The 27,625-nt window shown below is 38.4% G+C and overlaps 2 protein-coding genes across 2 annotated transcripts; one reads left to right on the forward strand and one right to left on the reverse strand.

The window, feature by feature from the left end:
• The first annotated feature begins 287 nt into the window (after positions 1–287).
• LOC103715938 (protein decapping 5) lies at positions 288–24,455 on the forward strand. Its single transcript, XM_008803736.4, has 8 exons — positions 288–704; positions 5,486–5,586; positions 6,524–6,592; positions 6,670–7,614; positions 18,961–19,026; positions 23,301–23,489; positions 23,646–23,756; positions 23,837–24,455. Exons 1-8 carry the CDS (start codon positions 560–562, stop codon positions 23,981–23,983), a joined length of 1,773 nt encoding a protein of 590 aa, XP_008801958.2. The 5' UTR covers positions 288–559; the 3' UTR covers positions 23,984–24,455.
• Positions 24,456–25,796: 1,341 nt separating this feature from the next.
• Positions 25,797–27,504, reverse strand: LOC103698826 (clavaminate synthase-like protein At3g21360). Its single transcript, XM_008780877.3, has 3 exons — positions 27,092–27,504; positions 26,619–26,872; positions 25,797–26,249 (listed from the first exon to the last, which is right to left on the reverse strand). The coding sequence occupies exons 1-3, from the start codon at positions 27,455–27,457 to the stop codon at positions 25,904–25,906; spliced, it is 966 nt and encodes a 321-aa protein (XP_008779099.1). The 5' UTR covers positions 27,458–27,504; the 3' UTR covers positions 25,797–25,903.
• Between the last annotated feature and the right edge of the window lie 121 nt (positions 27,505–27,625).

Genomic DNA, 27,625 nt, shown 5'->3' on the forward strand with positions numbered 1-27,625 from the left:
AATTATGTAATGAAATTTTCTGAACAAGTAGTATATTCACTTGCAGCACAAAGGACGATGTGCCTCTAAATATGCGAGAACGGGCTCAAAGTGGCTCCATGCTAATCTAACACTTTCAAGCATATTAATTTAATTTTCACAAATTTCAATTAAAATTTTATTAGGAAGACTGGTTAAAGGCTACAACTAGAAGGGCATGGCCGAGCAGCGGGACTCTTCTCAAATAGTAAAGGAGAAAACCTCGGTTTTTATCTGAAAACAAAGAGAGGAAAAACCTAGGCACCCAATGGAAAAACCAAGAAAAATATCTCGCAATTCCCAGGCGAAGCCCGTACATGCACCATGAATCCGATATATATGGGGCCCGGTAGGGGTCAAAACCAGTGGCAAAAGTAAGAGGGGAAGCTGTGGGGGGCTGCTTGCTTCTCATCTTTCTCCATCACCACCCCACCTTGTCTCCTCGTTGGGGTGGTCTCTCGCCCTCTCCTCCTCTCCCTCCTTGTATATAAACCGCACGAATCTTGGCGGCTCGCATCGGTGCCGCGCGAGGGCGAAGGCCATGGCCGCAGAGAGCTCGAGATCGGGGCCCTCGGCCGATTCCTACATCGGGAGCCTCATCAGCCTGACCTCCAAGAGCGAGATCAGATACGAGGGTATCCTCTACAATATCAACATCGAGGAATCCAGCATTGGATTGCGTAACGGTAGCGGCTCTCTTTCTTCTTGCCTTGGTTCTTTAGGTTTATGTGGTTTTCCGGTCACTTTTAGTGTAAAGTTGGATTCTTGAGGCGTTCTTCGAGGGTTTTGGGCTATTGGTTTCTATTCAAGGTGTTCTTTGACGTGGATGTTGCTTGTGTCGATATGTCTTGGTTCTTTTGTTTTCATTCGTAGGGGATTTAGTTGTTGTTTTTGCTAATTCACAATTATTTTCCTTCTCATATTCACTGGTTCAGTATTTTCTTTTTCGTTTATTTTTTATTCTTTTCCCTTAAATTGTGTTTTCGTTTATTTTTTCACATGTTTGTAATCTTTTCTTATTCTAACGTAATTCTCGATTATGTAGAGTTTTTCTCCTTGCGGCATTGTACGTATTTCTTTCTCCCTCAAGATTTTGCTAGGTTGGCCTTTTCTTCGCGATGGAATTCTTCTTCATGATGGAATTCTTTTTATGTCACACTTTCTTAAGAATATAAAAAGTCCTTTTGAAGTTTTGTGTGGAATGGCTCTCTAATGAGATCTGCATATAATTCAGCATGGACTTATACATAATTTAAAGGTGCATTTTTTTTTCTTTTGTGGAAAGATTAGTTTTTATGCTGGGCTTTAATTGTTTAATTAGCAATATTTATTGTATGAATCACTGCATTGTGCTCAAGATTGAAATTTGGGATATGGATATATTTTGCACATCAATGCATCAAAGCCCAATTTACAAAGTAGGATACCTCTTCTATTCAAGTTCAAGCTCCATACCTCCATATGGCAATAACTTTTGTATTTGGAGGGTATTAGAGCTTTTTCTTTTTGAGATACTTCTTAGATTTTACTTTTTCTAAAAATTTCACTGTTCTGTTGCCAGAGCAAGTCCAAGCACTCTGGTCTTGTACTTGGCTATTCCATTCTCCATGCAAGCAAATTTGTTATGTGCCTTTATGGGGTTAGTAGGGCTTAAGGGATGCAGAATTCACACCTGGTTATGCACTTGTCCTCTTTCAAATTTGTTCTGTTCAAGGTTCTTCTAGTTCAAGATACTCCACTAGATCTTGCACTCTTGCCATAACAACATATTGGTAACAAATGAACAATAGGAAAAAATCTTCATGCTCAGTTTTGTCTCATTTTTTTTGGTCTTACTCTATGCTTTTATTGATTTTGTCCTTATGCAAGCTTTTGTTTTTAATTAAAAATTTTTCTCTATTTTTTCCGTAACAATTTTTAACCTTTTTAAGCCCTCGCTGATATTAGAAATGTTGATGTTTATATGTTTCCTTTTGTTGGTTATATGACAGGATATCTAACTTTTAAATAGAAAATCCTATGCATGTGATGTTTTGGTGTATCAACCTCTTTAGTCACTGAAAGTAGATCGGTCAAAGATGAAACCTTATGTGCATTAAAAAAGATAAGATTGCATGTTTAACAAATGACGACGAAAAGGAAAAACCAAAAATTTGCCATACCAGCTGGTACCATACCATATCAAACGCACTGTATCATACTAGTATGGAACTGATATGCAGTCTTGTACTGTACCACGCTTTGCCGTCTTGTACTGTAACACGTACCGATACTATAATAGGATGGTACCGGTATGGGTTTGGTACTGAGACGACAAATCTTGGAGAAAATTATAACCTTGCCTAAATTTGTGAGAGAACATGATAGTAAGAAAATGATAAGAAGGAAATAACTAGTTATGTTATTTAACAAATTAACCAGCATATTTAAAAATGAAAATAAAATCAATGAAATCTATATCTATAACCCTGTCCCGGCTCTTTAAAGAATATAATTCTCTTCATGTATTCATAACCCAAAAATGATGCACAAACAACTGCCATCTGGATTTAATGTTCTCTATTCTCTTCTGATCTCAGATTCACCTTGTCAATATTGTATATGGTGCTTAAGTGGTTGAGGAAAATTAAAAAATGCTTCATTTGTGGAAAGATCCTTTTACTGCTGAATCATATCAATTGATGCGACTTTGGTGGCCTCGTTACATTATTGAATTGTAGAATTTTTATATTAACCTTTACTTGGTTTGGTGACTGTACGACATTGGAAAAGGATATCTCTACTTTATCTACCCTACTCTTTGCTTTTCTAAGACTCTCAAGTTTATCGTGCATCCTGCATTCACATATAGCCTCCAGTTGAGTCTACATCTAGGTGGAATGATGGTTTGACAATAGGTGGATTGAGAAAAAAGCAAAATATTCTTTAATTTTATTTGGAGTAGTTGTAAAAGATCTTACTGTGAAGTTAACAGAGATGATCATGTAAGTGTATATCATTCCTCATGTTTGATCAGTGACTTAGTTGTTGTATAATTCTTTAGCAACCGCTGACTCATAGATACTGGCTAACGGCTATGCTAGGGAAACATTTCTTCTAAACTTTTGTTGGCAAGGGGCTTGTACTTTCAATTTCCATCAAGGAATAAATGAGGCTGATGCAAGGTTCCAAACAGATGCAAGCGAGAAGTTTATAGAGGAAAGAGTTATTGGCAGAAGTTGTTGGCTACCTTTACTATAAAACTTTGCTTTTTATAGTTTTGGTAGACAAAATCTTGTTCATCCTCAAAGAACATAATGGTTCTTTAATATAATGATGACAATTGATAGTCACTAAATTCCTATTGGTGGATATTGGGACTCTTTTATTGGAGATCAATAAATATATGGCAGTAAACCTTCTAAGTATTCACTGAGAAACATTAATTTTCTACTCGTTGGAATGTATTCCTTCGAAAGAATATGACCACACCAAATTGAAAAATCTTAGATAAATTTTTACATACAGAATAATAGTTGAAATTTTTTACTTCTAATTCAGAAAGTCTTTACAATATTGAGCTACATGATATCAAGCATACTGGTTTTACCAAGTTAAGGAACAAAGTGTTATGAATTTTATGCTTCATATTAAGTTCGGGAAAAAATCTTATAATTGATGGCAACTTAATTATATGGAAAGATGGAGGAATTTTGGGTTTCTTTTTCTTAAAACAATAATTACTGTTCTTAAGACGAAAATTACTTTTATACTTATCTCCAGACATACAATGAGAAGAAATGATGGCAATAAAACCTTACTAGACACTTTCCAATAAAACCAACCGAAGATACGTTGTTGGAAACTATTTATTTTTTTAGATGGTGCTTGAGAATATTGTTGTTAAGATTTTATGATCCAAATGAAGCACTAGGTGATTTGGATTTCATCCTGTTACTGGGATCAGTCATGATCATAAGATCTAGATTCGTACTTTGGATCATAAGATTGAACTTATCATGCTATTTATATATGGAAATATATGGAAGTCCATTTTATTTTAAATTACTTATTTATCATTTACAAGCTTCAAGCATGTAAAATGGACAAGCTCTTAGAGTTTTTAACTTCTAAAAGGTAAAGAAAAAGAAAACGAGCTTTATAACACGATTTTATCTAGAGATATAACCCTAAAAAAACAAGTAAAGTGAGGACGTAAGGACGAACGAAATGATAACTTACTTTTACCCCTGACACCCCTTTCCATAGAACGAGTAAGAGAAAGTGAAGCAGAGCAATCCCCTGCTGACATAGCTCAATCAAGTTTGTTTTCTTGACGGACTTTTTGGACTTCATGGACTTAAAAGCAAGAGATACAATTTTGTATTTTTTACAACATTTTATCAAAATCTGACTAGCATGTTGCATATGGATTGCGTGTGCTTGTCGGAAAAGGAAGCCTTGTGTAAGAGAGCCCATTATCTGCTTGGACAATGATCTCTAGTTCTCTACTCTTGTTGGAAAGTTTCTTTTATGAACTATGAAATAGGAAAACTTCAGAGTCCTACCATGTGCTGGACTCTTAACCAATGGCCACGGAGTCCAACCTGCATTTTGGAATCACAAGATTTATTGTTTTAAAAATATTCTATCCTAAAGGATAATGGAATTAGTAGGTAATATATGAATATCTTTAATAACTAGACATGATGTCTCATTTGCTGGACATTCCATGTATGGGCTTATGATGGCGGAAACTAGACTTCTTATATTTATGACTTTTTTATTCTTCATTCATCTACTTTACAATTGACTCATTTTTTCAATTAACATTTCTTTTATATTTTTAAAATTTTGAAGACAATAAAAAAAAATCTCCTATGACCCACAATTTGATCGATGATCTGATCTAACACCCTCTACGTTTTACGACTCAGTCCTGATCTTTATATCAGTGCCTGAGAATTTGCACATGGGTCTTGCTAACCATCTATTTTTCCAATAAGCTTCTCCTACTCATGCCAGTTTCTTGGTTTTTGGTCAAGACATGTAGGCTGCATGTTTTACAGCTGTCTGGAACTGGGCATATTGCATCAGCTTATCTAATCATAATTATGCTTATGGTGTTATATTCTTGCAATGGACAGTCATTTGTTTGGATTTCTATAAAGATGCCCAACAATTGCAAGGCTTGCTAGCTTACTTTGTTGCTACTTTTCATAATATTGCATTCCTTGTAAGCACTCTACTGGCACCATATTTGCATACTAAGAGTTCTTTCCATTATCATTGAGGAAATATATGCAATATTTCCACAATAGCTCTGCTCTATTAATTCCTTACAATTCAACTCTCTTCAGTATTAGTAATATTGGAACATTATAATCTTGCAAAATTATTTTGTGCTTGTTACTTCTTTGGTCTGCAGGATTTTATGTGTTTCTGAAATAACCCCCATTGATTGTTAATTGCTATTTTGTCTTGGTAGTGCGATCGTTCGGAACTGAAGGACGAAAGAAGGATGGTCCACAAATTCCTGCTAGTGACAAAGTCTATGAGTACATAATCTTTCGTGGGAGTGATATCAAGGTAGACAAACATGCCTGAAATAGCTTACTTTATTGTTCAGATCTTAGGAATAAGTCCGAACTATGAGAACAAATATGGGTCATGCATTAGTATTTACGGACAATCTGCATGCACAGTATATCTTCGCTGTGGCAGATAAACTAAATAAATACAAAATTCACATTGGACCCATTTATTTATCTTCTTCCCAAACTTCAGTTAAATGCCCAATTACAAACCTGCTGATACTGCTAGGCTTAAGGTTTTTGAGTAAATGCTGTACCTACTATTATGTTCTTGACCGAATCTCCATATGTCATTGGTGATGTGTCATTCTTCCAAGTTCTGGATCTCCATGTGTCTGAGCTATATTTTTATGAAGATCATATAACTTACTGAACTTCAGGTCAAGTTTTTTAAGTGTTTCATTGTTGTTAGATACTGGCTAATTCTGTTGAATGTGAATCATGAGATCAGTAAGATGTATCAGTTTTAATGCATGAGTGTTTGTCATCATGTTTCTATATTTTCCCATATGTTGGTCATCCGTTGAAGAATTGATGGTCCACATGATATAGTTAGTTAGCCAACTCTCTCTCTCTCTCTCTCTGACTTGCTATTCTGTAAAATTATCCAACAATAACTTCTAGCCTTAAGTTATATCTCTCTTTTGCTTGGACATTATTAATCTACTGATTCAAGCGGTGAACATTTGTTTGTGATGGCCACTGAGTATAAGGAGTGCAACCCATCCACATCTCTGTGATGAACTTATGATGGTGTCTATTTGTGGGGATACTTAACCATCAATCTTCATTTCTGTGCATAAAAATTGGTAATTAGAATTCTTAAAAACAAAATCTATATTTCTTATTTGATGTATGCTGGGACTTCAAATATTACTCCTATGTATGCTCGTTTTTTCTGATTCTTAATTATTATCTTGCATTGGTTTCAGGATTTACAGGTTAAGTCTCCACCACCTGTTCAGACTGCTCATATACACAGCGATCCTGCTATTATTCAGGTAATGCAAACTGGCCTTGTAAAATAGAGCTTTAACTTAGGAATCTGTGACTCAGCAAGGTTGTCAATTTTGTGCAGTCACACTACTCTCGTCCGGCAACTGCATCTACAACTACAAGCTTGCCTTCTGTTGGAAGTGGCGTTGTACCTGATCCCAGTTCCCATGCGACTCAATTGGAGCACCCAAGGTCAACTTTTCAAGGCAGCTTGCCTCCTGGGGGAAGCTTAGCATCATGGGGCTCTTCACCACCTTTGCCAAATCCAGATGGCTCTGGGCTTGCAATGCCAATGTATTGGCAGGGATATCATGCACCCTCATCCGGGCTTCCTCATTTGCAACAGCCACCTTTGCTTCGTCCACCACCTGGATTGCCAATTCCTCCTTCCATGCAACAGCAATTGCAATATTCTGGAATTAATGCATCATTACCATCTGGATCTCCAAGTTTGCCTGAGTTTCCTCCTCCTCTATTGCCACCTGGTAGTAGCGCCCTTAGTCTAACCTCATCTATGTCACCTCCAACATTGGCTCCTGCCCATGCCAGTGCATTAGCTCCTGAAACATCAGCGAGTCTGATGCCAAGCAAGCCTCCTATCACTTCTCCTCCTGCCGCAAGTCCTGCAGCAGCTCTTGCTAGTAATTTGCCATTTGTAACGCCATCAACCTTTGAGTCTGTTCCAACTCTCTCTCAGAATATGTCATCCATCATTGGTAGCAAAATGAGGACAGTTCCCAGTCCCAGTGTTACTCTTCAAACTATATCCCAGGCCATGTCCTCCATTATTGGCTCATCCAGTTCAAGCCAAGTCGAATCATCACTACTATTGGTAACTCCAGGTCAGCTGTCGCAGCCTGGCCCTTCCATGTCTGCTTTCTCCGAGCCATCACAAATGAGCAACAAAGATGTAGAAGTTAACCCACCCAAAGCTAAGGTTAAACCATTAATAGCTGAACCAACTGCATTGTCTCCAGCTGAAAGTAAGGAGCCCATATTGCCATTACCAAAATCAACTGAGCAGAAGGTATGCCAGAAAAATGCTCGTAATCTATTAACTCCCATGTTATGTTTTTTGAACTTGCTAACTCCTTGAATTTTATTTTGTTTCCACACCTGTATTTTATAAGTTAATAGTTCTTTTAACATCTTGTCATGTTTATGATCATATTCCATTAATATAGACATTTTACTCCTTTTGACAATCATTCTCACACATCTCAAGAATGTGAATTGCCCCCCTGAATGTGAACATCACATGTAGAAGGTGTTGAAGTACAAGCCATAAGAAACAGAGGCTGAATTTATGAGATGAATCTTGATCTGGTTCTCATTGATCCCCCTAAAACTCAAGCCTTGTGACTGATGAGCAATAATTGGCTGTAGCGTGTCCCCATTTTGGCAAACCAACTTGATCATGTTAAGAAATAGGATGTTAGTAAGCTAGTGCACTTCACATAAGCAATATATAAGAACATTGCTTTTAAAAAATGTGAGAAGGCTGGCGAGGCTGGCTCTTTAAAGTGATGCCCAATTTCAATGACATGAGATTTTTCCCTGCATTAGATGGACTGAAGTCAGAAAAAATGCTGTTCGGTGAAAGTTGAATGTACCATTTACACCACATAGAATGTTGATGCTCTAACAACTATTAGTGAGGTAGTGGATATAATGGTGAGTCGGTATTGCACATGCATAGGACATCAATTTACTACAAGATTATGAGCAGTGTAATCTAATATTAAAAAATATATGCACGATAATATTGCAGATATAACTGTGACGAAAGTAGGTTTATACTTTTTGGCATTCGGAGTTGAGAGGTGATATTATTATCTTGTACACAATAAGTAATACTGAAGGATAAAATTTGAATCAATTCTGATAAGACCTTTGTATCCATGCAAGTGAATCTAGGGAGAAAGTATTTGTTGGTGGTTTTCAGTTTCTTTTGTTAAAAAATAATATGGTTTTGAGATAACAATACTAATAAAGATTGGATATGAAGTTGCGGTAACAGAGGATATGATGATCACAAATACCTATGGTAAGAGTATATGATACTCTAGTATGCCAGTTAAATGGTTTGTAGGTTGGTTATTTTCCTCTAAACTAAAGAAAGGTTGATATGCAGAGATTTTAAGGTGTTTATAGGAGAAAGTTTGATTACATTGCATTGACTAACAATTGATTTTTCTGCTAAATAAAAAATGAAAAGAAATCAAACCATATGATACTTCAGAATAAAGTTATGGAATCAAACCTCAATATGCAACATTGATTAAAGACAACTTATTGGAGGGAAATTAATGCTCGAAAATGTAAAAATACTTACATGGAACATTATAATTGATCATTTCTTTGAGAATCAGAAGTGTTTAATAGGCGGAAAAGCTTGGCCGCAAAATGTTAAGGTCTTATCTGCGATTAAGAGATTCTGTTTGAAGAAATGGTGAAGAGAAAGGAAAGATGCTAAAATACACAGGGCTATGCTTGCAACTTATGAATTGATGATTTATCCATTCAGTTGTTCTCGTAAAGATGAGAAGGAACAATCAAGAAGCGCGATATGAAAACTAGAGATTGATTTAATCAGTTACAATAAGACGTGGAGAACATGATATTGGTGAGGAATGGGAAGCTTAAAATGAACTATTCTTTTTTGAAATTATTAAACAAAGATTTTACAAAAGGAGTTATTTTGGAGGAACTATTTTAAAATCCTGTTGCATCTGTACAAATGCTGTTTTTCATATATAACTTTGGGACATTTAAGAGAGAAACTAGGTTAATCAAATCAAGTCTTGGATGTGATGTTGAAAATGAAGAAAGATTCAGGGGTTGTAGAAAACCTATTGCAAAAGCAACGGGATATACGAAATATCACCATCTATCATGAGTCAATGCTTTTGAGTTAGACTTGAATCATAGAGCCAAGGCTGCTCAACTGGTACCGAGATCTGTATCGATCGGCGGACGGTTCGGTACAATACCAATTCGGTACCATATTGACACACGATACGCTAAGACATGCCAGAACCGGCACACCATTTTTTTCAATGCTTTTTAGGTTTGATTTATTGGTAATTATTTTTTCAACTTTTTCAATAATTTTAAGTATGATTTGATGTTTTTTGATATTTTTTGATATTTCTATGATTCTGATATAACCTAAATGATGCATCTTGTTGTTTTAAAATGATATAAAATATAAAATGATTAATGAGATATTGCATGCTACAAGAAGCAACATGAATTTTCTAAAATCAATTAGTAAGATACAAAATATAAAATGATACAATTAATTACACATATTTAAAGTACAATATACATACCGATATCTAAAATCTCATCGAGTGGCGATGTCTTTCGTAGATATCCGAATCAATAGCACAATCAAGAGGCACATCAGCCCATCCCTCTAACCATGTGGCGTTGTAGTTTTGTACGTTCATTTCATGAGGAATGCGCTCTGTTATAAGCATTTTCGTTGAAGCTCTAGCTCTGAGAAATACAAATATTTCTAAAATTTTTAAATATATTATAATAATTTTTAATAACCACACTCAGATCTTTAATAATTTTTAAATTTAAAAATATGTTTAAATATAATAAATTCAGAAAAAAAATTTTACTTTCGAAAATACCTCTGAAATATGTAATATGTACTACTAATTTTTTATAATTTTTGGTATTAATTATATATTTCTAAATTTAAAAATTAGTTTTAAAATATAAATATTTAAAAAAAATAATTTGAGCTTACATTCATGTAGAATCCTACCATGGATGCTACATATAATTTTTTAGGCCCGCGGGCATGCATCAAAGGCTGCTTATTTATGATTTTTTTAAAATTTAGGCTTACATTACTATACACATGATCGCGTCAAAACTTGAATAAATGGATACCAAATTTAGCTGGAGAGTAGCTTATATTTTTCTAAATAAGCTTCTGATTTTACAAACTCTTTTTGAATTTTATTTTATTTTTTAATTTTTAATTCAAAATTTTGACATGATCTCTTATTATTTTGCAATTTTTGAGGTATTTTTTGGCTTTAAGAAACAAAATAAAAAAATGGGGTAGAGGGGAGGAAGCATACCTTATTCTGGACTAGATTCGTCTTGAATCATAGCGTTTTTGGCCACGGGGTGGAGGGTTTGAAGGAGAATTGAACGAAGGCTTGAGAAACTGCCTTCCCAACATCCCATCATATAAAAAACAGGAGAAGAGAGGGAGAACTGGTTCAAACTGGTACAAACCGGCCAGTTCGCGCCGGTTCCATGCGGAACTATCCGGTTTGGGACTGGTTCGGGTTCAGTTCCGAACTCCACAGGCGAACTGACCCGGTCCCGTGCCAGGTCGGCTCAGTATGGATCGAACTGGGCAGTTCGACAATCCATGCATATAGCAATCAGCACTGATAATGCACTATGGAACAAGAATAAGAAATTTGACAACAATATTTGGGAATTAATCTGGGTTTCTTCTAGAAAGGTTAATCATGGATAATTGAGCTACTGGAAGGTTTGTAGATAAAAAAAATTTAAACATGAGTTTTATAGATTTTGCATGTGCAATGCGCATCTATGGAAGACCCATTGGGAAGAGAAATTTGCATCAAATGTTTCGAGAAAGAAGAAGGAAAGGTTTAAAGATAAAATTGAATGAAAAACCTGAAAATATAAAATGATTTTTGAAATACTAGCAATTTCATATCATGTGGCTTTGATGGGAATCAATTGATTCATAAAGCTGACCAAAGATAGCCTGGTCTTTTGTGTTTATGGATGATTTCCCCACCTCCGCAAGATTTAAACTTTAGAGTATCACATGCTGAATTCATGTTGTAGATAGTCTAGCACTTATAGTATTATATGGTACCATACTACGCCAGTCAGATGCCCAGTAGTGTGCCAGGGCTAATGGCAAAGAAAAAGTGGGCATACACTAGTGTGTATCATTTTATTTTGACTTACATTTTTCCCTTGATATAAAAGAAGTACGCCAATAAAAATGGGAGCATATTTATCAGTGTATATTAATGGAAAATAATCCTAATTTAGATAAGATCAGAACCACCTATCTCACCATTTCACTGGATTATGACCATTCATTGATTTTTTTCTACCTTACTTATATGCATGCATGCACACATAGATACGTCCATCCACACATGCACACATACATATAGGTATATTATATAATTACACGCATGGTAATTTGTTGAGATAATGAAAGTACGAAGAAGAAATAATGGATAGGGGTTTCAAGACAATATTTTTTTACATTTATAGAACGGGAGGAAGACTGTCTCTTATCCCTCTTGCTAACTCGATAACTGCTTCCATCTTTAAGAAGTACACCTTAGTTTAGCTTCCAGTACAAGGGAGAGATATAGAGGAAATCACCTTCAAAAGTGTTTTTCAAGTTACATAAATAATATATTTTTTTTCATTACATAGGCAATCACAACCATCTATACTTCCTCTCACGTGCATCACATGTACCCACTGCCCAAGACTAGGTGAAGTTCCTCTGAAGAGAAAATCTACGTTCAAACTCCAATTTTATTTTAAACCAGAAACTAATTCAGATTGTAACTTTGAAGTTAGTAGAAAAAACTGAAGGTTATTAGCTGCTAATGAAGGAAAATGGAGAAAGTGAGATGACATTCACTCATCTTTTTGGTTCACATTTGCACATACAATACATGAGCAGTCAAATAAATATGGTAAATCCAAAAGGTCTGGTCATTTATCAAATTTAGCAGCTAATAAATTATCCACGTAAGTGAGCCTTGATAATGCTGCTGACTGATTGAACTTTGATGCCAACCATAAATTGGTTCCACATTTTTTGATTTTGGCAACTTGGGAAATAGGAGGACTTGCCATTCATCCTAGAATGTTGGTTGGCAAGTAACGAAGCCTAATTTATTGATTACAAATTTAAGCTTATGCAATTGGAGGATGATGGAGATCAATGAGCCTTTGAGATCTGATGAAGGATTACAAGTTTTGGAATGAGAGGTGAATACTTTCTAGATGATGATTGAGTCCTTTATTTGTTGTTACTTAGTGATTATATTAGCTGTTTTTGTTTTTATTTTATTTTGAGTCTTCTATGTTATGATTTTTGGGGGTTGAGGGCCTTAAGTAAATCAAAAAATGTTAGGGATCTTGTGTAAATTCTTTCTTAGAGGGGCCTTTTAGCAAAAATGCAATTTTATATTATTTACGGCCGGCCCTGGGGCTTTACTTTATAACGAAACTACCTATGAACGAGAAGCTCTTCTTTCTCCTATCTTGTCTTCTCTCCATGTGAGATGAAGTTGGCGTGAGCCCAGTGGAGCAAGTCCAGAGGTTAATCTATTTTCTCTGATGTCCCTTTTTTCTCATTCTTTGCTCCCTCTCTCTCTTTTCTTTTTCATCTGCATCTTTTTCTTTTTACTTTCTCTTCTGGCCATCTAAAACCCTAAACCCATAATTGCTGTCCATCCCTGTTACTCCTGGCTAGCGCAGCATTGACAATGGCAGCCAGGCATCATTGGGTCTCTGCAGCCCTTCCTTCAGACCTGAAATCTGGTCAGTCTGGTCCAGCAACAGCCAGAAGAAGCATCCTTTAGATCTGGACTGTTTCCCCCTGTTATTAATTCCTTTCAGTCCTTTACCTGCCTCAATTTTTCACTGGAAACCTGAAACCCTAATCAGCCCATACACTCACCGAAACATTTTTTCCCTTTGAGGCCTGATATATAGTGCTGCCTTCGTGTTACAGAACTGGTCATACAGTGACTCTTTTCATCCTTCCAGATCACTGTCTTGAATTTCAGATTGACCTCCCTGTTCTTTGTCAAATATTTGCTATGTGCAAGACTGGTTTGAGAGGATCTTCTATGCATCCAAAGGAGGGATCAAAGGTTTGACAATCACCAATCCACTGAACTTTATTTGGATTTTTCACTTTCTTGCTGGAATTTGTAGACTAATTCTTTTGATTGTCTCAATAATTTAATCTGATCTCAGCTAGCAAGGTACATTGCATACATATTAGATCAAATAGCTTTTTTTTACATAACCTCTAGTTTGTCTGATTGTTTACGCCCTAGTCTTAGTCTTATTTTCTTCCATATTAGTCAGCTATGTTTTCAGATTTGAGTTTCAATGGTTATGCTTCTTGACCTGCATAAGTGTTCGAAGCCTCCATTTGACATGGAAAGTCTTTGCACAATGAGAGCGAAGGTGATCTTTGACGAAGAGATGTAAAAACATATTCCAAGTCATAAGTCAATGTAGTTTACCTTTTCTTTTTCTTCCCCATTTTTAATAGAACTCTTCTTCTATTTTGACTGTTAGATTGGTTTATATTCAATTGATATTGTCGTCTTTTCAGTGCATTTTTTGGCCCTTATGATGTATGACTGCTTCACCTGTGCTATGATAGGTGTGCACACTCACTTAATCTGTCACATGCACTCATCACATGGCAACTCAAGTGGTATGCTATGATTGTAATGCGACAGGTCTGTTAAAATAAAGTGGTCGAGCCCCATCTTAAGGAAATCAGAAAGCTATTAGAGGGCTTTTTGAGGGCTTCTATTATATAAGTGTTCTTAGGGATTCACGTAAAATTGAGTCCAATTTGGCAATTAAAAAGGTTCAGCTCCCACTCCTTGTTCTTTGCTTTGATCAAACACCTAACCGTTGCCCATCTTTTTTTTTCTTCCCCTTTGATCTACGTGCTTCTTTCCCTCTTCTTTTTTGCACACATCACTTCCTCAATTTCCATATAATCATCACTAGTTTGGTAGGAAACCCAGAAATCTTAATAATGAGGGGTCCTAGGGAAGCAAGGGATAGGTTTGACTGAATTTGGTCAAGATCTTTGAGAAAGATGTCTGCTGCTCTATTCTTCACCATCCTTCCGCTCCTCTCGGCTCTCATTCTTTGGTATTGCTATATCTAAAGTAAAGTTGTGAATTGGGTAGGTTGGGCTGGGTTCTGGTTAGATCAAAATGCATGGTCTAGGCAGAAACTCCAGCCCTGAGCTCGAGCCAACTTGAATTTGGGTAACATATGAAACCTAAGCCCAACTTTTTTAAGTTGAGTGGTGACCTGAACCAACTCTATTGGGCCCAATTTGCCATTTCCTTTATCATGAAAAGGCGAGCTGGGATTAAGGGAAGGCTGTCATAACAACAAAGTAAATCATGGCAGTTCTACATTTTATTATGGAGTTGGGGCCTACTGATAGTGCAGTTGAGTTGGTGGTAGTCACGTGAGAGGAGTTAGGGCATGAGAAAGGGGTAATAGGAGCAAAGTTGTATGGATAGAGATGGTTGAAGCAAGATATGCCGTACCGGCCCGAACCGGATGGTACAGGGCGTACCATACTAGTTCGGTACCGGTACCCGATACAGATGGCGTATCAACACTCGGTATATCAAAAAAATTTCATACCGTACCGTATCGGCACTATGCTAGTGTGGTACCAGTACAGAGTTCGGTACCAAGACGATGAACTTTGGTTGCAAGCAAGATTGGAGGAACTAATATCGGGCACCGTACTTGTACCCTGGTGGCACAAGTCGATACGGGCTGTGCCAGGCCAGTACCGACAGAGAAGTAGGGGTGGCAAAATATGATCCGACCCACCAACCTGACCCGTGTTCGATCCACCATAAACATGTTTGGGTTTGGCCTAAACAGGTTCGGGTCGTAAACAGATCGACCCGTTTAACCTGTTTATTAATTGGGTCGGATATGGATTTTAAATATCTAACCCGTTTAACCCGTTTAATATATGGGCCAAGGTTTTTTTATTATCAAGAAGAACAAGTGCCTCAGGCCCTCAGCCCAACGGATTCTTTGAAGAACCGAATCAAAGGCAAAAGCCCTAGGTGGAAATAAAACCCTTATCGGCTTCTTCCCTCGTTCCCCTCGCTCCTCGCGCCGGCCTCCTCCGGACCCCCAGCCATCCAAATCCCCAAATCCTCTTGCCCTCCACCATGGATGACGTCTGCGAGGGGAGGGAGTTCTCCTTCCCTCACCAGGAGGAGCGCATCCTCCAATAGTGGAAGGAAGTTGCCGCCTTCGAGACCCAGCTGAAGTGCACCGAGTCCATGCCCGAGTACATCTTCTACGACGCCCCCCCTTTGCCACCGGCCTCCCCCACTACGGCCACATCCTCGCTGGCACCTCGAACCGACAAATCTCCAAAGCCTTTTTTATTGCAGCGCCCTCCTCCCAAATTGAAGAAGAAATCTATCTTCAAAACCCTATCCCAAAGAAATCCCCAAACCCCTGCTCTCGCGCGGTGATTCCTTTCATCTTCTTTCCCTGCGATCGTTGTTTTGAGATGGCGGCAAAGATCGGAATGATGGATTCGAGCTGTCGCCGAGGACGAGGCCACCTCCTTCGTGGGCTCCTCCCTCGGCCCCTTCAAGGACCGCAACAAGGCCGCGCTCCGTAGCTTGGCTCCTTCGGCTCACGCCCAATTCCACCAGCACCGACTCTTTCGCGGCCGCCATCCCGAATTTCCGCCATCGTAGAGATCCCCGCACCGTCGATCTCGCTTCCTCCAACTCCCCAGCCCTCCGATCTAAGTGAGACCTCTCCACCACCGACTCTTCCGCGGCCGCCATTCCGGATTTCCGCCACCATAGAGATTCCCACGCCGTCGATCTCGCTTCCTCCAACTCCCCCAGCCCTCTGATCTGAGTGGTGAGACCTTTTTGCCTTATTAACTTTTTTTTTTTATTAAACAGGTTAAATGGGTCGGGTCGGGTTATCCGTTTAATAAACAGGCAAGTTCAGGTTGTAATTTTCTAACCTGTTTAATAAACAGGTCGGGTTCAGGTTTACAATTTTCTGATCCGACCTGCATCTGACCTGATCCATTTATGTCTGATCCGACCTAATTGCCACCCCTACAGAGGAGAGAGCACAGTACTATCAAAGAGAGAAAAAGGGAGAAAGAGAGAAGGGGGAGAGAGGGAGGGAGGCCTGCCGCGGCCTCCGCAGGCCCTCCATCGGCGTCCCGACCTCTCCCTCTCCCTCCCTCCCCTGCTTGCTCTCTATTTTCTTCTCTGGCTCCGGCAATTGGTCTCGTCTCGGAGCGGCCAAAACCGTCTGGTTCGGGACGGTTCCGCCGAGCCTGATTGCAAGGCTGTGAGATTGATTGTTTTATTTTTTTTTGGGTGGGGGAGGAGAGGGGGAGGGGGAGAGAGGGGGGAGAGAGAGGGTGGGGGAGAGAAAGTGCTCTAGATGGGAGGAGCTGGGGAAAGGGGTTGGTGGTGATGGCCAATGTGTGGCTTGCAGGGCAATGGCGATAGACACCTGAGGAACAATCAGGTTAGGTCTAGGGAATTAGGTGACAAAGATGCGGATGATGGAAAGGAGAGGGTTTTTGAAATAGGGAGAGACAATTTGGTGGGTGCAAAACATTTAGGATAAGATCGTGTAGATATTTTAGTTCAATAATATAGTATAATGTATTTTATAAAATCTATTTTATATATTTTATTTAATCTTGAGTCAGGTTAGGCCAATACAAATCTTAGCCAACCTAGGACTTGCTTGAAAATCTATGGGCCTCTTTTTGAAAAATACTGACTGAGCCCACCCAAAACCAGGCTGGGTGGATTGGGAGTAGGCTAGCCAAGCCTAATTTGCTCGGGTCTAATAAAAGGACCTTGTTGTCTTGAAGATTGTCCTTTCACCCAAGCTACATATTTTCCAGTGGCATAATTTGTCAATCAATGACTATATTCCTTGTTCTTTATTATCCTTTGCTCATCTTTCATCTTACCTTTCACATTACTTTGTATATATGTTTTTGTTTTCATCTTTTTCCATCACATAATTGAGCCCCAAGAATCTATAGATTGCTTTTACATTTACCCCATAGTTGTGTTGAGTTAGATAGCTGTTTTGGATTGCTATCTCATTTGTATTGGTGCCTCTTTGCTTTTATTATATTTCTGTCTGCCAATTATGAAATATTATGTGCAGCACTTCTTATTTCAATGTTTGATTTAAGATTTCCTTGGTTGGAACATTACATGCATGAAATATAGTTAAACATTCCAGTTTGTGATCTGTTATTAATCTTATTTTAGACTCTAGAGTTTAGACTCAAGTTAAGGTGCTGTTTTATTCAATTTTATCCATAATGTATGCTTTAAATTTGAAAAATTAACTTGCAAACCCTAGAGTTACAATGCATGTTGCAAAAATAAGTACCTTCTAAGAAAGTGGACAAAACAAGATAAACAATTAGATCATTAAAAGTAGAAAAGCAGAACGTTACTAATCTTAGAGTTAGAGGGCTTGTTAGAAACCCTATTTGGGCTTGCCTAAAGAGTAACAAGGAATGGGAAGTGGGGAGAGGTTGAAATATGAGTGTTGGATCTTTTTGGACCATATGTGAGGATCTATTTAACATTCCTTAAGGATTGCATTGCATGAGATTATTGAAACTGAAAATATCCAGATTTGTTCTGTGTAGCTAAGACTTTGAATATGATGGGGGTGCATGTATATGCCTGTTTTGACATGGTCACAGATGAATCTTTGACCATTTTATTCATGATTTACAAGGAATGTGGTTTATGATAATTGAGGATTCTGGTGCAGTATTGATGAAATTAGATTCCATATGATGATAAGACTGGAAACATTTCAAAAACATGTGCACAGTTTTCTGTTCTACTTGATATAGCATTTTAATAGTTAAATTAATGGTTTTTGAAAAAAAAATCAATTTCTCGATCTGAATAATTGAAAGCAGGAGCATAAATTAGTCTAATCAGAATTGGTTAAAATGGAACAACCTTAGGATTGATGTGTGGTTTGCTCTCTAGAAAGTTTGGGAGTGGACTTTGAATAACACAGTTTCTGAAAATGACTGGCATCCAAGGAGACCAGTATAGCTAAGATAAAACTATTACTTCATAACCATGCTCTTTCTTTGCTTTTAACTGATTTGGAACACCAAAATAACATCTGCTGCCCTGATTTACTGTCATTACACTTGTGATACTGTTCCAAAGTATGGCTTTTGTATTATTGTTTTGAATAAAGAGATGCAGCCAACCCCAACTAGTCTGGGATTAGGCGCTAGTTGAGTTGAGTTGAGAAAAAAGTGATGCTGATTTTTGTGTTAAAGTAGTTTCCTGTATCTTTTCTGTAAACTGGTAGAATGGAGGGACTGGTTAAATGAGAGGATGAACAAGTTAAATTCATATTTAGTTATTATTTTGGGATTTTACTGCTACGAATTTACTTCTTATACATCAGATATTCTTTCTTTGAGAAAATCTTTTTCGAATTGATTTGGATTTTGATATATAAATTGTTTATCCAGCCAAATGGGGCTGCTCTGCAGACTTATCACAGCAGCAGGGGGCGTGGAAGAGGAAGAGGAAACAGGGTATTGCATCTCTATTTTCTTCCATTTCTTCTGATTATTGGCAGTTATCACATGAGATTTCTGGCTAGCTTTGTAAGGCATGAGATTTCAACTAGTGATTGTAGGTGATGTCAAAAGCATAAATATCACATAAATTTCCAATCATAACATCTTTATATAGGTAAGCTGAATTTCATATAAAATTGAACTATAACCATTTTTTAGATAGTCTTTTGTATTTTATATACTGCCACTGACTCTAAACATATACTGATATGTCCATAATTCCATGCTTCTACGAATCTTGTACCCTTGTGCCCAGGATTTTGAATATCATACAACATTGCATTAGCTTAAAATATTGAATATATTTTTCACTTATGAATGCATTTTGTAAGTAGGATCTATTTGTGGGCGTCAATCTATCTTCCTTTCCTGAATGGAAGTATATGTGATATGTTTGAACAATCCTTTCACAAAGATATCAGCACAGTATGGAAAGCTTTAAATGCTCTACAGCATTTACTTATCTTACAAATTCAAGACTTGGTTGAGGATATCATTCCTGATCCCATACAACTGATGCCACCTTGCGGCAAATTAAGGAAATGATTGTCCTGTTTTCTTCATTGGTGAGGTGGACCTATAATTTATCTCCTAATCTACCAGTTTCTGTTCATGATACTTTGTCAGATATTTTTTTAGAGGGTAAATACTTGTGTTGACATAGGAGAACATCTAACGGAGCTTCATATTAAATTATTACGTAAACCTGAGTTAGGAAAACCTACCTCATTTTTTTTGGTTCTCAACTTCTTGAAGCATTCTATGCCACATTAAGGGTAAGGGCAAGGGGTTCTATGCTACATGTAGCTATATAGCAGCAAACTTGGACATAGCCTCTTGATTCATCTTTTATGCAAAGCTTATTGAATAATTCAATGCATTTTCTAAAGTTTGTCGCCCAAAAATGTATAAAATGTGTTGTATCTTTAGAACTTGTCTTTTTCAGTAGCTAATTCTATTGTAAGACTCTGCAAGTGCTAGTGCAAAGTTGGCTTTTCTCACTGAATCTCTTTGTGCGCATGCACGCGTGCATATGCGTGATAAAAACATGTGCATGCATGCTTGTGCATGTTGCATGGTAGTTTGTAGGTTTACTTTCTCCCAAACGCAATTACATCATCCCTGGTCATATTTCATCAGATGAACACCAACTCTTCCCATCTACTGTGCCTTCTGAAAAGTCTTTCACTCTTTCTCATTTAATAAGTGGTCTGATACTAATGACTTCTTGTAGAAAAACTGCTCTGATTTTATTAAATGCATAGTACTTCCAAGTAATTCCCTTATAAAGTTGCTGTAAGAGTGTATAGTTGTGCCCTTTAGTAAGTTGCTAGTTTATACGAGCTTCATACATTGCTTGGTCAGCAGTCAGTCTTCTCCAATAGCTGCATTCTGCAGTTCACCATCAGCCTATGGACTGAACGTTGGAAAATATTCATGTCTATATTAGCTAAATAGTTGTAGGTCTTGGAACTAAACTTACATTGACCTAGAACGTATCACTATCTGGTGAATTCAGTCAGTTCATAGGACAGACAAATTGATTTTTGGAGCCAACTCAGCTGAAGATCTAGAAAAATCTGACTCAGCTGAATTTGAATTCTCATATACCGAGTTTTAGATAATTGCACTAGAGACTTCTGCAACCTTCTAGTACCTATGTTACGTAAAATTGTGTGTGATTTTCGAGTGTGGAAATGTGTCTAAATATCAGATCCTTCTAATTTACAATAATTTCTTGCAGTCCCATCCCGAATGTCGCACACAAACCATGTTTAAGTGTCTGGTGTGGATACTTGGAGGTAAACTGAAAGAGTTGAGTGACACAGTTTAGTGTTGACATAGGAAAAAGATTGGAAAGTAACCCCCATTAGTGGTTCTTAAGGTTTCTCATACTTGCATGTTATTTTTGGCATGTTATCGCAAGTATATTGTGGTGTACTTGCATCTTTCTTTTATTTTTTTGTGTGTGTATATGTGTATGTATGGAGCAAGAAACAGTTGTAGGATTGTGTGTTATTGATATTTATATCCTACTATTGTGTTGATATTCTCTTCATCGTACTGCATTTTATCCTCTGATAACTTTCACAGAAGGATTTATCAATAGCCAAGTTTAGAGAGCTTTATAAATCATTTGCTTCTACGTGAAAATCCTACTTGAGATGTTTTTTTGGTGTTACTTTAACCAATAGGTTGAGAGATTGCTTCCAAATAAATGTTGCCTTGGGGTCGTGAACAATCAGTGTCTTCTTATCTCATTCTCTTCATCATGAGAAACTTCTATGTTGCTGCATCTGCTTTATGGTCATTCTGAATAGTGCTATGGCACCTGTTACCTAAGTGTTTCCTCGCTCTATGTTTCTTTCGAGAGCCGCACTCCATGCTCCAGTTCCTGAATCTGCTCCCATTTCAGAAAACTAAGCTTCTGATCAAGCCAAAATATAGTTGTTTTTCTTTCTTAAGTTTTTTATGAGTTATGAGTTATGTGGTTGCTCCCATTTCTTAAGCCAAAATATAGAAGCTCAATATTGGTCCATGAATTTGCATTCCATTGATCTCATAAACAACTCTAGTTAGTTTATCAAATTAGATCAATGTTAATATCAAATAGATAAGTGAGACCTACATGCAATACATATAGGTGAAGTACACAAATAAGTAAATTTACATAGATGTCTGCATATTTAACATTTATGGAGGGCTTTTCTTGAAGTCTTGGCTACCTATTTGTGTCACCACGTGATGGCCATTTGGAGTAGCCAATTGGTTCTTTTAGCACTGGCTATTGAATTTGCTTTTAAATGATGCAGCATGATTCCAGTTGGATAAATTAACTCCAGTTTATTATGTAATTAAAATGCAATATATAAACAAAATATCAACTTATGCTTCACCAGTTCAAGATCATGTTAATGGATTTAAATAATGATTCTTTTCCAAACCAGATCCATGCAATTGGAATGCATACTCACTCCCCCGTAATTTCTTACAAGGGAAGAAATACTAGCATTTTGTATGCCCTTTATTAGGAGCTGATGTGGCAGCATGTGATTAAGAGTGGTTTGAAGGATTCTGAAAACTGCAGCTTCCACATGATCTTGTAGAAAAGAGTGCATAAGAAGTGTACATAGGCGCTATTTCTCCAATTTATGTTTAATATCCTTCGCCCCCCTTTTCCAAACCCTGAACACATGGGATTCCTTCAATAATGTCTTTTTGTTTCATATACCTCTGATTGCTATCTAAGCACAATAAATGAAAAAAGGCCAGTGTTCTATCAATTGGTAGCCATCTTTATGGACCTTCACTAGAATTCCTATTTCAGGTTGCATCCACTCAATTCATTGTCCCTAAACCAAGGTTCGCTGTTTCAGTACCGAACTCCATACCGGTACCATCTTATTACAGTGTCGATATGTGGTATAGTACGAGACGGCGAGATGTATTGAGTGTCGGTACGGTATGAGATTGCATACCGGTTCGGTACCAGTATGGTGTGGTACCGGTTGGTATAGAAATCTTGCTCTAATCTCTCTCTAATAACTCCTTACTTGGTCTATCCATGCTTTTTGGATCCTTCAATTTAAACATGTTTGATCTAATTTTACCAAGGATTTTCAACCAAGCACCTCAAATTTATTGAAATCAATAAATTTTCTAAATCTACCTGTTAGCAATTATAATTGAATTGTGGGCTTCACATGTGGTTTTCTATGTGGAATGATGCATTAATGTGCCCTTCATAATTAATATTGGCATGCATGTTTTGCTCATAATTGCATCAGCATGCATGCGTCCTCCATCCTTGCATTGGCAGCTCAAGCACCAGATGTACTCTTCTTCTGCTTCTGCATCCACCTCGTCCTCCTCCAAGAACAGGAAGGAGTCCCACCTGTATTATTATTACCTGGGTCAAAATTTTGAGGATACCTCAGTCCAGACTTGAACCCAGAACTTCCGGGTTTAAAGTGGTGTCTTACGACTGAGGCAATCCCGGTTCTTACAACATACAAAGTGATATTCCTTCATAGTTACATCAGTATGCATCCGTCCTTCCATGACTAAACACCTGACCATGACACAAGCTCACGATTGCAAGCTCGTGCATGTGGGCACCTTTGCAAACCTTTATTTACCTGCCATCTATTTATGCAGATACGGAATGTATCCTATCTTGATGTAGTTTACTTATTTGATGAAATGGACCGTTGTCTCTGTTCTTGCAGTATCCGCGCCCTGTCACCAAATTCACTGAAGAATTTGATTTCACAGCAATGAATGAAAAATTCAAGAAGGATGAAGTGTGGGGCCATCTTGGTAAGAACAAAGCCCAGCTAAAGGACGGGGAAGGAGAAGATGAAGCTGATGATACTCTGGAGGACAATGCTCCAGAGTGCATAAAATTGGAGATAAAGGTATCATGACATGCTCTTCTGAAATAAACATCACTGTTCTGCCAGTTGTTTACATATCGGCATTGTTCATTTGAAACCATCGTTACTTCTTTGCCGGTTTAAATATTTGATTTTCTATCACAAAAACCAGTTATTGACGATTTTTCCTTCCTAAAGCCTGTTTACTCTAAGGACGAGTTCTTTGATTCACTCTCTTCCAACTCGCTCGATCATGGTACGAGGATTGGGAGAACTAAGTTCTCCGAGCAGTTGAAAATAGATACAGAGGTAAGCTGAACACTTTCCTGATCTTGACCTGTATACCACTTTTATAGAGATTCTGCTGTACAAATAATTCTTCTGTGCAGACTTTTGGTGATTTTCCAAGGCATCGGCCCAGCCCAGGTGGTGGGCGTGGCCATCGTGGTGGGCGTACAAGGGGCTCATACTATGGACGAGGATATGGCTATGCTGGGAGGGGCCGAGGCCATACCGTCTTGAACCGGACCTCATAAGGATGCTACTGGCACTAGGATATATGCCAGAAAGATCATAGTTAAGAGACGAAGTGACTAACGATGACAAGGCTGGCTTTATTTATTTTTATAGAATGTTGTTTGCTTACCTGTGTGATTGCTTTATAAAATAAAGAGAAGCCCAGGAGAAAACAATGGGAACTTTCCAGTCTTGTGAAAATAAATCCCGGATGATATATGGGCTGGTTGAAGATCCAGATATGACGCAGGCGGCATGTTTGAGGCCTTGTCTTCTTATAGCTGTTGGATGTTTTAAGTTCAGTTTTATGCTGCTTTACTTTGGTTCCCATTTTTCAGTCTCTTGAAGATCTGGCGAGGAGACTGGTGGTCACCAAATTAGCGTGCTTATGTAGCGCACAGCTCTGGAATGCTGTGGAAAAATGTCTGATTCTGAGACAGGCTCATTAATAATATTTAAAGGTAGCAGCAAATAGTTTTCATTTTCTTCTTCTATTGATTGTTGTGGTTTTTGTTGGAAAGGCCAACAGGCCAATATCTTCTTCCAGGGCCGGGGTATTTGACCATGTTTTGGTATTTTCTTCGAGAGGAAATCCATTTAGACTTGAGTACTTTGATATTGGCTAATTTTATCTGAATTAGACACCCCTCGCATGCATTTTCTTTTGCATTTTAATTTCAGCTGTTTCTGTCTGGTTTTGTGATCTGCTATGAGAGGGTGTTGAGAGTGGGGATGGGTATTGTCTGGATGCGTGACTACCAGGTTTGTGCGATGCTGTTTGCATGGTTGTATGATACAAAGCCATCGATCGATCCCGCTAAGGGATTGGTTGAATGTGGAGAGGTAGGAAGGATTACATAAGCTGTTGATCTAATAATTTTTGGATCTTGAGATTGCGGCAAAACATATTTTAAATGAATTCGTGTATTACTACATGTGAATTTGATTAGTCTTCATGGCTGTTTTAGACTTTTTATAGGCTAAGATCTGTTTGAGCTGAAAATTCTATATGAATTGGGCTTTTTTGGTTCATCTAAAGAATTTGTTTAAATTTTTAGGTCAGATTCTAGATTTTGGGCTATCGGAAAGGATGTTTTGTTTCTTTTTTTACAGAATTTGGGTTGGCCAAATGGATGGCCTAATCTACGAATTCTACGTGATTTTTTTAGGTCAACTGAACAAAGTACAATCAGCAAGATTATAAGCTGTAGGTAAAATATCTAGGAATAGCTTCGGAATGGGCCGGTTCGAATTCTATTGGGAGAAAAAAAGATTTGCTGTTCTTATGTAATTTGGGCAGATCCAATCTAAAACCATTTCTGGGTATTTTATGAATATAGACCTAATCCAATATGTAGCTTGTGATCTTATTGGTTTTGTTGGCCCAATCAACGAATTTTATAGGATTTTCAGCCCAATGGTGTAGGAAAATCTAAATAAGCCCTAAACAGAACTATAACCCTATTGAGAGGTAGTGGATTAAGAAACTATCTGACGCCATGTTGGAACATGTATAGGGGTAACATAGTATAGGGGTAACATAGCTGTGAGGAAAAGTTGTCATGAAGCTCATGGAGAATTTGAAAGTTTTATTATTTGTTTATTTCTAAAGTTTTATTAATTTGTAATTTCCATCAAACAACTGGCGAGTCCTTTGTTTGGGTTAATCGGCCAAATAGCTATGTGATTTGCCTTTAATACAACGTGCAAGCGTCACACACCTTCTTCATAAATATTTCCCTCATTATTCATCATCTTTTAGGAAGCAAACCTTACACTACTTGTTCCGTGTAAAAACCTTACACTTTTGCTTACTAGAAAAACAAAAAAAAAAAGGGAAAGAACACAACCTTAACGCATCCTTCTTATTTTTATTTTTGGGAGGGTCTACCAAATTATTCAGAATTAACGTAACAACAACACATGCCTTCTGTTCTTGATCACTTGCAGGTTGCAACGAGGACCCTCCTAGGTGGCAAAGAGGGCCTCCTCCCATGAAGCAAGGCTAAGTTGTCCAAGAAGAGTATGTCACCCTTCTCCCACTTGAATTGGATGCTCTCCTCCTCGATGATCTCCTCGCACCTCTTCACAACATCTGCTGGTATCTCTGATCCGTCGGCCATCGTGGCTGAGCTGAGCTCTTTCCCATGCATACCCACGACGGTGTTGAACCACATCCTTCTCCCTCTTCTCCCTGGGAACACACGGGTCAGTGGGCGAGGGCCCAATACGGTCTTCACTCCGCCATTAGGAAGCCATTCCATGTCCATCCCCAGCGCCTTGGCCCTACAATCAAGTGAGACAATTGTGCCGCCATGCGATGCACAAGCTATGAAGAAAGGAATAGTTTATATAGAAGCTTATGCTTCCATCAATCAAAATTGTACGAAATAGATCAACAAAGTTATGGATGGATGCAGGGATTAATTGCTGAGATTCATTTGGAATGCGGGATTCGTGGTTGGAGACTGGAAGGCTTGACATGCTTCACAAATAGATGACTCAAAAGAGCTTGTGTTACGATATTTATATTGCATTTTTCCAACTACTAGACTTCTCTCTCCGAAGAGTATCGGGTAAGGTTGGGCACTCAATGGATCGATGGAAAAGTACGTAGAACTCAGACAATCCGTTAAATTATTCAGTCGATTATACCTTTTCTCAGCTTCGATCCGATCAGATGTGCCGAAGGCATCCTCCCATCCCCTTCCCCTCATGGAAGACGTGTCGTCCTTACTAAGGGCAGTAAATGTGTACCTCAATCCCTTCTCCTCCATTTCCTTAACGTTCTCGGGGAATTCTTCTATCATTCGTTCTGCGACTCGAAAGCTTGGCACGAAGGGTGTCTGACCACCCTCCGGCGGTGGCACCTCGCAGAAGAGTATTACCTGGTTGGGGCATTCCTTGATCTACAGTCCATATTAATAACAAACACATGAAGAAGAGAGAGAACGACATAGGAGGCACAAATAAGCGATAACATGATGTATGGGAAACCGTAGGCAAATTTCGCCCTACGTGTGTTTCTCAATGGATTCACCCCTCTCAAATGGTTTCCTTGAGCAAGGTTTTGGAGATTCCAAGCTCCTTTGGTTTCAAAACTACAGCATGCCGTTCGATCAACTTACCAGAACCATCTCGTGGTGGTAGTATATGAACTCCGAGAGCGGTCCCTCGTTGGCAGTCCACACCCGCTTGTGTACATGGGTCCGCGGAGCAGGCCCTACGTACCTGATGTCGTCCCGCCCGAACGCCTCCACGACCTCGTTGAAGTCCTCGGCGTTGCGCACGTCGAAGCCCCTCAGGAGGATGGCGCTGTTCTTTATCAGCATCTCCTCGAACCACTCCTTGTCGGCCTTGAGGGCCGCCACCAGCGAGCCCAAGTCTCCTCGGTCGGCTTGGGGTGGGTGCAGCACTAGAGGTATTTGCTCCCCATCTACGGTCTTCTGGCCCTTGCACTCCCCCACCTTGAAGTCTTTCTTCCAAACCTCCATTGCCCTCTCGAAGCCTATGTGATCTCTTTCTTATTCTCTCTGTGAATGGAGTGAAGACCACAAGGACTTATATGGGGAATTCTTGCGCATTGTGTGCTTCGTTTATAATTCTTATCGATGCAGCTGGAACGGACCCTCGCAAAGATTCCCTGTTGTCTTATTTCAGAA

The sequence above is a fragment of the Phoenix dactylifera genome, chromosome 4 (genome assembly GCF_009389715.1).
Source record: "Phoenix dactylifera cultivar Barhee BC4 chromosome 4, palm_55x_up_171113_PBpolish2nd_filt_p, whole genome shotgun sequence".
NCBI lineage: Eukaryota > Viridiplantae > Streptophyta > Magnoliopsida > Arecales > Arecaceae > Phoenix > Phoenix dactylifera.

Excerpts from the sequence above, each read along its gene's own strand:
- LOC103715938 (XM_008803736.4), top strand. The coding sequence starts at position 560 with ATGGCCGCAGAGAGCTCGAGATCGGGGCCCTCGGCCGATTCCTACATC. Across the intron at positions 7,615-18,960 it reads CAAAATCAACTGAGCAGAAG|CCAAATGGGGCTGCTCTGCA; the intron begins GTATGCCAGAAA and ends TTGTTTATCCAG. Across the intron at positions 19,027-23,300 it reads GAAGAGGAAGAGGAAACAGG|TATCCGCGCCCTGTCACCAA; the intron begins GTATTGCATCTC and ends CTGTTCTTGCAG.
- LOC103698826 (XM_008780877.3), bottom strand. The coding sequence starts at position 27,457 with ATGGAGGTTTGGAAGAAAGACTTCAAGGTGGGGGAGTGCAAGGGCCAG. Across the intron at positions 26,873-27,091 it reads ACCACCACGAGATGGTTCTG|ATCAAGGAATGCCCCAACCA; the intron begins GTAAGTTGATCG and ends TATGGACTGTAG. Across the intron at positions 26,250-26,618 it reads CGGATCGAAGCTGAGAAAAG|GGCCAAGGCGCTGGGGATGG; the intron begins GTATAATCGACT and ends ACTTGATTGTAG.